Source organism: Ascaphus truei, chromosome 4, assembly GCF_040206685.1.
Source record: "Ascaphus truei isolate aAscTru1 chromosome 4, aAscTru1.hap1, whole genome shotgun sequence".
Taxonomy (NCBI): Eukaryota; Metazoa; Chordata; class Amphibia; order Anura; family Ascaphidae; genus Ascaphus; species Ascaphus truei.
Window position 1 is genome coordinate 277,730,550 of NC_134486.1, and position 15,402 is coordinate 277,745,951.

General features: G+C 38.7%; 1 protein-coding gene across 1 annotated transcript in view; it reads right to left on the minus strand.

Moving 5' to 3' along the window:
• Window positions 1-15,402, minus strand: part of SIM1 (SIM bHLH transcription factor 1) — a 100,327-nt gene that overhangs the window by 30,951 nt on the left and 53,974 nt on the right. Inside the window, exon 10 of the mRNA XM_075597524.1 lies at window positions 1,715-1,877. Coding sequence (XP_075453639.1) covers window positions 1,715-1,877 — 163 coding nt within the window. The remainder of the gene's footprint in view (window positions 1-1,714; window positions 1,878-15,402) is intronic.

Genomic DNA, 15,402 nt, shown 5'->3' on the forward strand with positions numbered 1-15,402 from the left:
TTATGTAGGTTAATTAAGGCATTTTGTTACCTTACTGGTGAGTTCCTGACAACTTTCTCCACCAGAACAGCAGTCACCTTGACCCCCCCCCCTCTTCTCTATCCTGTGGGTTTACCCCTCCTCATGCTGCCTCTCTGAGTGACAGGGGTGGAGGTGAATGAGAGTCTGTGCACAACCAATCATGGTGCAGACCCTGTGCCCTCCCCCTCTGAGCCTTAGAGAGGAAGTGTCCAAATTGTTTCAGTTCAGCCCTTCCTCTCCTGGGGTAAGGAGCGGGTTCAAGTTCCTCCCGGCTGGGAGTGAGAAGTGCCTTCAGTTCCTCCTGTGTGTTTTCCTCCTTTTGAGCCTTGGAGGTTTGTCTCACCTATTTGCATTAATCTATTAATTATTTTACTGGAGTGGAATCAGCTTGTACTTTTTTAGATTATATATATATATATATATATATATAACCAACTGAGTGTTATTGTTATTCAATGAATGCAGCTCTATATGAAACACATGGGCAGATTAGGTCAATTAGCACTTTTTGGGTATCATCACAAATCATGTACACTTGTACAAATGGAGCACAAAATGATACACGCATTAATTAAGCACTTACAATTTGTATCCATGTAAATGCAGACAGTTTAGCTAATTCTTCCTTCCTTTCAAGCATCACAGTCCCTCAGTCACTGATCACCAAATGGAAAATAATACATTCTGCCTATTCTTTCCAACAGATTCAAGTGGGCAAAGAAACATACCAAAAACACAATGTATTACATGTTCACTGGAACATGTTCAATGGAAAAGGAAAACCCCAAGAGCAAGTGTAGGGAATTAAATGATAGAAAAAAATCCTTCACCATCCAGAAATCATTGCCATATGCCATAGCAAACTGTGTTTACTTTATTTCCAATGTCTTCCTTTTGATAAACTTCAGAAAGTGGAAAAAGAACAGTGGGGCTTTGCTGCTCTTTCATCTGAACGTCTAGTACTGTATATGAATATACTAGCATATGTGGTGAAAAAAGTAGATAAAGACACTCACACAACGAACGTGAATTTAGAGGTTTTCCTCCTTCTTTAATTGGCCTGTTGTGAGGTTTGACAAACACTACTTTTTTCATGTTGATCCATAAAAAATACCTGGCAAAAATAACCCAATTTCTCATCATAAAACCCTTCCCTTCTGACAATTGAGTGCTACATATACAGTATAAGGGGATTCTTTCTGATCATTCTTTTGATCAACACTGGTACTACTCCTCAGTTTTTACCTGTTTTTCCATCCTCATTGGTATTTCCCGTTTTTCCATCCTCATTAGTATTTCCCTTCTAGACTCGGAGACTGCTTATTGGCTTGCATGCCCATTTCACATTTACCAGAATAGAACACACACACATTCTTTCATTTCTACTGAGAAACATGTTATGTTCAATACTCATTTCTTTTATCAACAAAAATGTTGATTCCTATCAATTGTACAGTGTGCACTCAATATCCAGTGATTTCCATATGCAGAGATTTTGCAGATGTTTTCTGCATCTACCTACTGTAAATAAACCCCATAATTACTTCCCATGGCAACATCTTATCGCAGTTAATAGCAAATACATTTAGACATCTATAATAAAAGATACATTGTAAATGACATAGTTATAAGATGACAACTCTAACTATAAACAATGGAGAGGTTTGTGCCCTCGCAAAATAAAGACACTTACCTGTGGGTATGGTAATGTCCTAGATTTAGATTTTGTGCTGGGGAGACGAGCCTTACTCCCCTTCCTGGTGTCACTTAAGGTTGGATTTGGGTTCCCATAAGAGAAGGAAGGTTTTGTTGTTACTTGATCGAGGGAAAGCTGTAATCCTTTGTATTCTGTATCCCTGTTCAAGACATTACCATCAGATTTAATTAGTCACATAATCTAGTGCGTGGGTCATTCTTAAGAAATGTGTTCTCTCTCTACAACTGCACCATATTTAGGAAAGAAAAAAAAACACTGTTTGCAGGTGAATTTTCTTTCCTTAATAAATTTACTCTTGTTTTTGCATCAGATTTGCAGCTGGGAGACTGCAATACAAAGCCTGCCTCCCCCTGCCAAGTGTTATAACTAACAAAGGCATTTACTAATATGTGAATATACATATATTTTCATGTGATATTCTTTGGCAATCCAAAATTCCATGACTCGGTCAGGACGCTCTGGATAGGTTTGAGAACAGGACTTGGCATTGTAATAAACTGTGGGACCTTACGGTGTAAATGGGGTTCATTTTTTTTATTGTTCTTAATTTAATATGATTAGTATCAACTTGTTTTTTAAATATAACAAGGAGTATCACACAATGGTCTCATGGACTTTGGTCATTCTTCTGACTTTCGACAATTCAACATGAGATTCGATTCTAGGTCTGTACCACTGAACCATTTGCATCCAATGTAAGAAACTTTCTAAACAAGCAGAACATTTGACAAATTTGTGGTGTTCCAAATATTAGTTTTATGTACTTGATACACTGGGGGAAAGCATGATATGAGATTTCTGAATGAATAAATGTGAGAACTGATAATATAATGCACCTATGTGCAGATTCATCAAGCTACGATGCAGGGTCGTGATTCCCAAATCCAGTCCTCAAGTACCACCAACAGTTCAAGTTTTAAGGATATCCCTGCTTCAGCACAAGTGGCTCAATCAGTGGCTCAATCCTTTTGATTGAGCCACCTGTGCTGAAGCAGGGATATTCTGAAAACCTTACCTGTTGGTGGTACTTGAGAACTAGAGTTGGGAACCACTGATGTAAGGTATTGCACCCCGATCCTACATTAAGTGCCACTGACTTGAATGGCAGTTACCAGCAGGTCGGGTATGGTGCCCCATATTGGAGCTTAATGAATCCCAGTGTCAGGGCTATATTTCTAATAAATGGGCCATATGTGGCCTTATGACTTAGCATCACTAAATATGGCTCCCTAAATTTGTGACATTTATATAGCAATATGGTATAAGTTTACTACTAGGGGGGATTTTAATATATAGCATCCATAGACTTGTTTATTTACCTTGGATAATAAATATAAATACGAATCATTTGAAATACAGGCAGTCCTCGGTTATCCGACACAATGCGTTACTCAAAATGGCGTTGGATAGCGAAACGTTGTAAAGCGAAACACGTTTTCCCATAGGAACACTGTTTAAGTGAAAGGTTCCGTTCCTGAAGGCATTTTTAATGCTAAAATACACAAAATATTTTACGCAGACAATAAGATATGCAGCACACACATAAATTATATAGTGCATATACTAATTATATATATAATATAAAAATATAATATATTATATAGTATAATATATATTATATACACATAAACAACTTTGCAAAGCGTCGTAAGAGCGTTGGATAAGCCGTTTCGGCGTTGTAAAAATGAACATAGGTATGCATTGCATAGCGTTGGATAAGCCATTCGTTGTAAAACGAAGCGTTGTAAAACGAGGACTGCCTGTAATGAATTACACTAACAAAAGCATTCTCTGTTTCTTACTGTAAATGTCAATGATATCGACTAACAGTTACACCTCTGTGTAAGATGTCCAACATACTTTAATTTATACATAAAATACTTTTGATAATTTATTAAAGTATTTTCTCTTTTTCATCACCCATAAAAAAATGTTGTCCAAATCCTAACATATGGCTTCTTTCATTCAGTACCAGAGATAGCCAGATGGGGCCAATACACTTGTGACTACAACACCGAGATTCTTGAATGAATAAATGAAAACCGACAGCAGAAAAACATTGCAATACATTTTAACATCCCAGTGTAGTGGTTTTATTATTTCTATCATCCCAACAATAAAGGTGTGTAGAAAGTACCTATTCCATGTATGTATGCATGCAAGTTCATTACTTGTAGCCCATGCTCACTAATCATTTTCCCTAACACAAATGTTATAGGACACACATCCTTGATTACATTTCATCTACACAGCTAGTCATTAATGTTTTGTGCAAACAGTTGTCTCTGACATATTACATTTTCTAGACAGGCTCCTTAATTGCTTTCATTTATTTCTAATCTACTTAATACCTTAGTACGGTAATGCCTGACTAAATATGCATTATGCTCTTTTACTTAAACTCCTAAAACAATTTTCTGATATGCCGACTGCAAATAGCTCTTATACACACAACGAGACCCAGTGTTATGAAAACTAGTACAGATGTCTGTAATGTATTTCTTAGCTCTCGGATTTATAAACATTTCTTCACCGGTATTCACATAGCTTCGCATTTCTTTAACCAGCATTTCAGGTTCAAAGTAAATGTGTGTTGCTCTTACACTGGCGACACACTTTATTCGAGCTTGGCTAGTCCCACGAATTCGGGTATACCCGGGTGTATTGAGGTTTGTGACTGTTTTCTGCCCGAGTGCATTGAGGTATTTTCCAGGCAGGGATTGAAGCATTTTATTCCCGCTGGCTGCAATACTGCATAGTATATATATATATACTGCATTACAATTCATGAATTTATGCCATCTGGTAGACACGCGAAGCATTGCAGCCTATTAAATCCTTATCATTATCATTTAACAGATCAGCCGCCCGTCAGCCAGGCATGAACCCAGGCTGGGAAGGCAAACGCAACGGGGCTTGTCAGAGGTGAGGAGCGGCGCATTCCAGGTATCTGCCAGGTACATACTGGGTATTTGCTCGAATAAAGTGTGTCGGTGCAGTATAAAATAAATGACATACTGAACTACAGTAGCACACTATATATTTGTACGCTTCTCTCACACAATGTACATGATAATAGGTCAAACCACAGGATATTAATGAAATACTGTAGGTGGGTTTTTTCTTTCTTTCACCCTCTGCAGTGTCATCTCCAGCTGAATTTTAGTTTTTCAGTATTAAAAGCAGAGTATTATATGCTTGCTTTATTCTTTTTGTAAGTTACAGAACTTTGCAAGGTGATCAAACAAATGACTGTTACTTGAAATGACCAATAATGCAAGAGGTTGTAGCATTTTCAATGGAATACCTGGTAATTTGAGCAACTCATAAACAAATAAGGCTATGTACAGGTGCAGTCCAAATTTAGAAATGTATTGGAGTGGCAATAAAGTGATTGTAAATGTAGTCCTGAAGTTGTAACGCATATGAAGGAATATACATCTATATTATAACTGAATGCTCACAGAGGAAATCATGTAGAAGTAATTCCTATGTTATTGTAACCCCCCCTCCTAAAGGGTTACTAACAATACTGGTATATGCTGGGCCCCACCCTGTTTGCTTTGGGGGTCCATACGTCACACAGGGGTATTTGAGGAGGAGGGACTGCTCTGTAAGGTTAGGTTCCTGTAGGACCAGAGGAGTGGAGCCTCAGGGATTGTAGGTGAGTATGTTAATAAGGTGATAGCATAGACCAGGCCTCCCTGTTTATGTTCCTCATCATTATGTTCCTCATCTGTGTAGAAGTGGTAGTTCCCAAATACAGACAGCAAGGTATTTGGTAAAGCGCAATAAGACCTATAAGGATTTCCTGTAGGGGCCTTGAATAGTCTGATCACTATCTAAAGGTTTCCAAAGAGACATGGGGGGCCAGATCCCACAACTACCTACACAATTACGTCAGAGCACCTTCATCTAAGTGTTAAGAGTGGGCAATGATGGAAGAGAAGTATTCGTGTATGCCTTTGTATAAAACTGTACAATGTATCAAGATATGTCTGAGTGGTCCCTGAATTGGGGACACAAATAAATGACGGTTGTACTATAAAAGTTCCTGACGTCCATTAATTTACCACTTTGCTACCTCATCGCCCAGCCGCCCAAATGACAGCACCCTGAGTCAAGGTAAAGCATGCGGAGTAGTCATATAAAAACCACACTGATACAACCTCCTTGGAAGCCGGGTGGGGGGTTACATTGTAGAGATTAGAGCTAAGTTATTAAACAGTATTTAAAAATGGGCCTACCATGATTTTCTTAAATGCTGTTATTTTATCTTCTCCCTTTTTTCTACTACAATAAAAGCGGTGAGGTTTGGTGTGGCATGAGCATTAGGACGTGTGTAATGCAGGGCTCTCCATGTTCATTTCTAGAGGCCCCACAATAGGCCAGGTTTTCAGGACAACATATGATTAAGAAAGATATCTTAGTAATAACTAGAACTAGTATAATTGGTTACTGAAATGTTCAATATGGTGAGCCCAGGCCTAATGTATTAAAAAGGAAACCAAACGTCATACATGTGATGTCAATGTTAACGGACAACAGTAAATACGTGATAAGCATACATACGGTACACATAGAGGGAAAGAACTCTTCTCAACTAGCACTCTAAGAAAATAGTGGAATATACAGTAGGATAGAAGTTTAAAACTTAACCTTTACTGTAGAATGACAAATAAAATAGTGTCCTAGGATAGGTATGATAAATGTCCCCATTGGATATAGAAACTGTCCGACTGACTTAAATCCTACACACAAAGGGTGCATTTATCACCAATGAGAGTTTCTCGCACAACAAGGTCTTTACTGAGGACCATTGAGAAGTATATTTCACTCAAGGAAAAGGTCTGAGATCCATCTCATTCTCACAATTTTCCACAGTGAAACTTGAAAGGTAATTTTTTCCTCACACACCAAGTGGTTTCTTTCATTTTAAAATGCTTGGCTTCTTACAATAAAAGTTATTTTGTAGGAGTGTATTTGCACATACAGATCTCCACTGATTTATGTTTATCAGTATCTTCTGGCATCAGACAATATTGCAATTTCACCTATGTTGTCCAATACTGATGATATATCTCATGAGGCATTGTCACTATATACTATTGTAACTTCGGTTGTGCAGTCCGATATTAAGTATCAGCCATGAGTACTCGTCAGTAGGCAGCTATCTTTAGAACTGCACTATCTGCATCACGTTAACCTATATGAGGTTTCTTGTATAGACTGTGGATATATCGTTCACATATTACAGTACATTAGCACCTGGATATGTTTTAATTTCCTATCTGGCTGCTCCTAATATATATTTTTTTCATCCACTGTGATACACTAGCACTCTGCCATTCTTAGCCCACGCCCGCCGCATGCGCCCCGCACAAAAGCCTTTCATGTGATGGCGAGTTACTTCACAGGGTGCAGAGGTCTCTGTAGATTGGAGTGCTACAAAAACCCTGCAGATCCACGGTGAGGCCAAAAGACACCAGCACATCTGATCATTATTGCTCTGCATGCGCGTTTTTAACTGAATATTTGTGAGTGTTATTTCAACAGTTCGATTCTTATGTTTTATTTTTATTAAATTGCCATATGTTATTGTACCATGAGGTTTTCTTCTTTCTCTTCCATTGCAAATGTGACCTAAATGACATCAATGGGCATCCATTAATTTCCTTGTTTGAGCTAAGTATTCATCAGTTCCCTTTCATTGTAACACAGCAATCTCTCACATAGTGCATGGTATTGAATACTATGGGGCCTATGCAGAGAGCAGCGAATTTTCGAAATTCGCCATTTTTTGGAGATAATCGCGCAGAAAACAGCAGAAAATGGAGATTTCCGAAAAACGCGCCAATTTTTCTTTTCTATTTGTAAAACTCGCCTCGCGGCTGGCGAGAACCGCAATCTCGCCAGTTTAAAAAATATCCGTATGCAGAGAGGCGCGAACGGCATCTAGCGGCTGTTCGCGCCAATAAAATGGCGCGGTTGTCTCCGTTTTGCCTCGCCAAAAAAAACTGCCGCTCGCGGCCATTGCAAAGGGAAAAAAAAGGCGCGAATTTGTTTTAACACATTTCTGAAGCGCGCATCTCGCCAATTTAAACTCGCCACACGCATCCATGTTAAACATAGCAGAATTCGCACTTTTCTGCATATGGAGATTAAAACTCTCCAAAAAAGCTACTTTTTAATAAATTCGCCAATTTTAAAATTCGCTGCTCTCTGCATAGGCCCCTATATAGTGAGTACTGCTTGTGAAATGTTATCCATCTAGTGGCTAAAGGTGTCACTGAGTTGTTAATGTATTATTTGAATAGTATCTCTGGGTATATAAATGCAGTTACAGTGTTATCATGGTGCTGTTTTATTAATGCATGCACAAGGGCTGTTTATTGTTTTAAGTAGTTGTTTAGAAGGTTTACACCATATTATTTTTGTGGTTTCCACATCACTATTCAACACATCACCCAGAGGACTAGCACCAAGGAGGACTTTTCTTCAACACTAATGAAATAAGTTTGGTCCAAACTCCAATGTGTTTGAAGGGCCAATCCTGCCTAGGACAAAAGCAAACTAATGCCGGTGACATGTTCAAATATTTCCCATTACCATTTTATTAACAACACCATCATTTTGTAATGATGTTTAAAGCTAATATTTCCAGACTGCTATTCAAGCACGTTTAACCAGTTAGATACATATTTCCTTCTTGTGCTGTTATCAAATACTGGATACTTTCTATGACTAACTTTTCACCACTTATACTAATTCATGTAAAATGCTGGGTACTTGCCCAAAAAAAGTCTTAGAAACTATTTAAGGAAACTATTGTGGGAACAGGAACAAACAACTGCCATTTAAATAAGAACCCAAATTGTCATGTTTAACATTACAAACATATCCCAAGTGCATGTGAATTAAAATTAGAACTGTTTAATACATTTAATGAGGTGTTATTGCTTTAAGTACCCTCTTATTACAGTGGAAATGTTTTTCCAACATCAAAAAAATATATTTAATACTTGATATACTAGGATTCATTACACGGGCTATTTCTATAATTTTTGGAGCTCAAATTGATAGAGAAAGGGGAAGAATGCAACAAATGTTGTATTATAAAAAATATGCAGCAGCTGGGAGCATATGTATATTAACCTTTTCAGTTCCATAGGACATGCAAACCTTTCCATTAGAGATGGGCAAACATTTTTCGCAGAAATACGAATCCGCCGCAAATTTGCAACTTCCTTTCAGCTGCGCATTTCCACAGATCCGTCTCAAAGATGCTGGTGCATGTTTTTTTTTTTTCTATCACTGATGCAGACTGATTCGGATTTTTAAAAATCCAAATTCCAAACCCTGAAATATGGATTTTGCTGGCGAGGAGAGAGACAGAGATCGAGACCTATTTTAACAGAGTCCCAAGCACTGTATATTATCCCTTCAAACCACCCTTCAAATAACATATGGAGAAACAAATGTGCTCAAAAAGGGGCACACCTTAGATACCTGGGAGATATGCTAATTGTTTATGCAAAGTTTATTTAAATGAGTGACACCCCACACTTCCTAAAAAGATTTCCAAAAGAACTATATTGGCAAGCCTAAGGCACCTTGTGAGGAAGGGGGTACTGGTGTTGGAGTCCAACAGGATCAGAAACCACAACCTCTGCTATTCTAGGCAGCAACTCGAGCAGTATGAGCTAAAACACCTGCTGGGTAGCACCACTGCCACATATGCTATTTGGAGGGTGGTTTGAGGGGATATGTAGTGCTTGGGACTCTACTAAAATAGCTTCCACTCTTCCGGCTTGTTCATTAAGCTTTATTAGCACCGTACCGTTCAATCTGCATGGAAAGCCCCATTGACTTGAATGGGGCTTTCCGTGCAGATATATAGTACAGCGCTAATGGAGCTTAATGAATAAGCCCCTCCCACTCTCCCACTCTCCCACTCTCCCAATCTCCCACTCTCCCACTCTCCCACTCTCCCACCCTCCCACTCTCCCACCCTCCCACCCTCCCACCCTCCCACCCTCCCACTCTCCCACTCTCCCACTCTCCCACTCTCCCACTCTCCCACTCTCCCACTCTCCCACTCTCCCACTCTCCCACTCTCCCACTCTCCCATTCTCCCACTCTCCCACTCTCCCACTCGGGTTTGGAATTTTAATTTTTTTAAATCCGAATCCGTCTGTGGAATTTCAGTGATAGAAAAAAAAACCTGATTGGATTTTGGCAAAACACCGTGGAAAATCAGTGGATTGGACATGTTCGCCCATCTCTACTTTTAATATCTTATATACTGTGGTAAAGGATGAATGAATTCACATTAATTTATATTAATGGATTATTGGTTGCAGTTTTAATACTGATGCAGCTATTGCCTGCTCATACTAAAAGGTTTTAATTTGTGGAAAAGTAAAATTAGACATAATTTTTTGTATATAAATCCAACGCACTGCCTATTACTAATATTTAACCTCAGTGCTGCTTGTAGCAAAAATAGGTCTGAATGACAAATGTATTCATATTTTTTTTTAAACAGAAGTAAAGTCATATCCCTGCTGGGGTGGATAGTTATTTATACCAATGTGGAATCCTATCACAAAAGGTATACTGAAAAAGATAAAATATTGGAAGATTTGGATAGCGCTGTACATCTTAAGGGCCCAGAGACAGGTAAGACTTCCAAGTTAACATTTTACAGGAACTTTCCTCAATAAGATGCCTATGTCCTGGATATTAGATTTTATATATATATATATACGGTATACAGTATACCGTATATATATATATAAAATCTAATATCCAGGACATATATATATATATATACAGTATATATATAAGCTGCTGTCGTCGTCTCGCATATTATTTATTATAAGATAACTTGCAATAACTAACAATGAACAAATTATATTTTAGAATAATCAAATTCAGTTTGCATTTTGTCCAAGTTAGCTTGCAAAAAAAATCAATTAAGATGACTAGTTGACTGATCTGTGTATTCTGATGATCAAAATCAATAATCACTGCTGTACACTAATCTATTCAACTCCCTTCGGATCTACTAAATAACCTAGATGCCATTTATCACTGTTAGCAGACACAAATGCTAATTAGAAGTCAGCTTCTTTACTTTAAGGTGCGTCTGCCTACAAAAATTTAGGAGACTCCTATGTTATTGACTCCTACTAACAGTGGGAGTTTGACGAGACGTGAACATACTCTTTGATAAAGGGCTTTTGCCTGAAACGCGTCAGAGTGATTTATCTGCGTGTCACCACGTTTACCATGGATTAAAGGTATTTTTTAACCTCACACTTGCTGGTGTCTAGCCCCCTATTTTTCGCAGCTGTGCTCCGCTTTTTGTCCCCATGGACTATCTCCTCTACTACTGACTCGTGTGATGCACGCAACAGATGAACTGCTACACATGTGAGTACTCCTTTTTCTCTCTTCATGGTTGGGGAGACTGAGACCTTTATATAGGTGCTACTCCAGGGTGACTCTCCTAGTGGTATACCTATACAGGACTTACATTGAGTCAGACAGCAGTCTGACACCACTACATGGATTGTCTCACAATTAGCCCCCTTTATGAGTGTTACATGCATCAGGTCCTTGAGTCTCACTATATTTGATCCAAGTTCATCTTAAACCTGATATACTCATTACTCAGGATTTCATTGAAACACATGTTCCTTTGTTCTACTGAGCACCGATATGTGGAGCTGGTTCCTACATACACTTTCTTTGATGTATGAATTAGACCAACAATGAGTAATTATGAGTTAGGGGATGTGCAAAAGTAAGTAAATTAAAGGGGATAATTAGAATCAGGTGTTTAAATAATTAGGTTGATCTGCAGGTGTCAGTTTGGGAGACCGCACCCTGTATAAAGATCAGAAACTTTGTGAGTTTGGTCTTCTCCCTACCCGGTAGTGTGGAAACACGTAATGCCACAATTAAAACAAATCTCTGAGGACCTCAGAAGAGCAGGTAATGATGCTCATCTGTCCAGAAAAAGTTAGAAAACCATTTATAAGGATTCGGAGCTCCACCAATCCACTGTCATACAGATAGTCTACAAATAGAGACATTTTAAGTCCATAGTCACTCTAGCAAGGATTGGTTGTCCTACCAAAATCTCTCCAGGAAAAAAACGGCAAATCATCCAGGAAGTCACAAAGAACCCGAAAGTAACATCCAAGGATCTGCAGGCCACTCTCACTTTGGATAATGTGAGTGAGTGTTCATGACTCAACTATCAGAAAAAGACTGAATAAGAATGGTGTTCATGGAAGGATAGCCAGGAAGAAACCACTGCTCTTTAAAAAGAACATTGCTACCCATCTGAAGTTCACCAAAAAGCACATACTGTAGATGATCCACAATACTTCTGGAACAATATTCCCTGGACAGACGAGTCAAAGGTAGAACTTTGTGGCCTTAATGAGAAACATAATGTTTGGCGTAAACCAAACACTGCGTTCAAACAAAAGAACGAAATCCCAAACGTAATGCATGGTGGTGGGAGTCTGATGGTTTGGGGCTGCTTTGTTGCATCAGGACCTGGACGGCTTGCCATCATTGACACAACCATGAATTCTGCATTGTATCAGAAGATTCTAGAGGAGAATGTCAGGTTATCCGTCCATGAGCTGCAGCTGAACTGAAAGTGGGTCATGCAGCAAGACAATGATCCTTAACATACAAGCAGATCTACAAAAGAATGGCTGCTGAAGAAGAAATTCTGTGTTTTAGAATGGCCTAGTCAAAGTCCGGACCTAAACTCCATTGTAATGTTGTGGCAGGACCTGAAGCGAGCTGTCCATGCAAGGAAGCCCTCAAATGAGTTGAAATAGTACTGTAAGGAGGAATGGGTCAAAATGCCTCAAAACAGATGTGAGAGACTGACCAGCAGTTACAGGAAACGCTTAGTTGAAGTCATTGCTGCTCAAAGGGGTGCCACCAGCTACTGAAAGTTACTAAAGGTTCACATACTTTTTCACACATGGACATTGAATGTTTCATCATTTGTGGATACATAAATGTTGTAAAAACTATCATGTTTTTGTGTCATTTGTTGGATCAGGTTATATTTATCTATTATTAGGACTTAGATTAAGCTCTAATGACATTTTAAGTTTGAGATATGTAAAAATCCTAAGGGGTTTCATACACTTTTACTCGCCACTCTAGGTTCCTACATGCACCTATTAAAAGAGCAGCATTGGCCTCAATATGAACAGTAACATGTTGACAGGGCCACAATGCAGCATTTTATTATGGTTATTAAAAAAGACACCTGAATAGCAATTAGTAGTTTAAACGGAAAGGAAAATGTTAGGTATGTTTTTTAAAGGTACTGTAAAAATGAACATTTATCTTCATGAACTACCACATTCATTAAGAGGATCATGTCAAACTAGAGCAAATTACACCATCATTATTAAAGAAAATGACCCTTGAAAGAATGGGATTGTTCGCTTTAATAGATGTGGGGCCCCTTCTATTGCTCAATGTCTGCCCTGCTTTTCCAGCCACAACAATTTGCTATATAACCCCATTTGTTCCAAAATGAGAGGTTTCCAGTTGTGAGCTAAGTGGAATATCCCTTTAAAAAGACAAGTCCATAAGCAAGGGTGAATTGCCATCACAATAAATACATGGTCTGGAAAGCACCCAACGGGAATTATTATTTATCAAAACCTCTCTGAAAGTGACCAAATAGTGGTGCAAAAATGAGCATCAGATTTTATCAAAGAAAAAAAAAAAGTTATTTTGTTTTTCTTTTCATCTGGTGCAATTTCTCCCTCCGGTCTGGCATCGGTTTTGCAGCTGAGAGGATTTGATAAACAGCCCCCGAGTGAGTATTTTATCAATCCCCAGCTGCACTGAATATCTTACAGTCACAAGCTTCAGTGAATCGGAGCTGGGGGCACACAATGGAATTCTCAGCTCTGAATAATCCAGTAATGACTGAGGGAAATGGATGAAGATACAAGAAGCTAATTCAATGTTATTGTGTAAATATAAGTCATCAATTGAATCATTACCTGTTGACCCTTTTTTGTTGCTTCTGTCACTGGGAACTCATTATTTTTTACCAGTGATATCAATACTAATATATAATTACAATAAAAGATACACTTGAAGAAGAAACATATGAGGGTTCACAATCTCTGTACATTAAAATGTCATCTATGAAGTTGCTCCCTAAAATGTACTACATCCGTTAACAAATCTATATTTAAATGAAATAACTCCCAAATATACATACTGTCATTCATATTAAATATGTTGGCATGCTACATCTCTGTATTGCCTTTATCAATATATCTACATGTATTTCTTTTTTATTATGGGAACGGGCTAACTGCATTCTCTTGGGTTTGTCTATAAAAGCAACAAAGTATTACCTTGATTAAAACATTGAAGTGCTCTGTTATATATTCCCAATTCTGATAAGGCCTACCCAACAGGCTTTTATTTGAGTAGTATTTTATCTAGGAGACTAGATACCTTCTGTGTGTTATTTTCTGCAAAACTATAATGCAATGATTTTCAAACCCATCCTATGGGAACTCCAGTCAGGACATGTTTGAGGGATAACTAACATATTCCTATTCATATGTAAACTAAGTACATTCATGTGTGTGTTTGCTAGTTCATCAGTTATTCTTAAAACCTGGTGGTCTGTGTTTCCCTGAGGATAGGCTTGAAAATGACTGCTATAATATACAGTATGTTGATAGACAGCAGGCTTTAAACAAAGAGGTACTTTACATTTAGTCTGAATGCATACATTCATATTTAATATGTATAATATGTATGTGTATAATGCACATGCACATGTCTTAGACAGGTCTGCTAGCCTGCCTTTCACTATTATCACCTGGTACACAGCACATCGTGTGTGTGTGTGTGTGTGTGTGTGTGTGTGTGTGTGTGTGTGTGTGTGTGTGTGTGTGTGTGTGTGTGTGTGTGTGTGTGTGTGTGTGTGTGTGTGTGTGTGTGTGTGTGTGTGTGTGTGTGTGTGTGTGTGTGTGTGTATGATGTATGTATGTATGTATGTATGTATGTACGTATATATATATATATGTATATATATTGTGACAAACGGCTTACTCCGGGGCTCCGTCGTTTGTCCGGGACTGTTTAAAACACGGTACTTTTGCAGTCTTACACAAATGAACAGAAAGATTGAACCTGTTTGGGAAAGAGGCTTCTCCCCTCTGTAGTTCAGCAGCCTTCCAGCCTCCTGGCTCTTGTGGGGAGACCAGAGCAAACAGGAAATCAGTCTTTCATACCTGATTCCTAATTAGCATGACAGGTGACAGAAATCAGGCAGCAGACAAACTCTGGTCTGGATCTCTCATCCCTCAGTTCCAGCGCTTGCCAAACTGTGGGATGGAGTGTATGTATTATAAGGCTGCACTCCCAGGCCAAACAGGATAGAAACTGTCTAGTATCCTGGGAGCCCTATATACGGAATTTATTACCATCCCCTGGTTTCTGTCACATATCCTCCCCCCCAGCTCAGACCTCGAGGGATGAGCGACCATGGATATTAGGGAGTGCATCCTTGACAACCCGTCAGCATTGCCATGTTTGTGCCCTGACCTGTGTTCCACAGAAAATTTAAAGGGTTGTAGGCT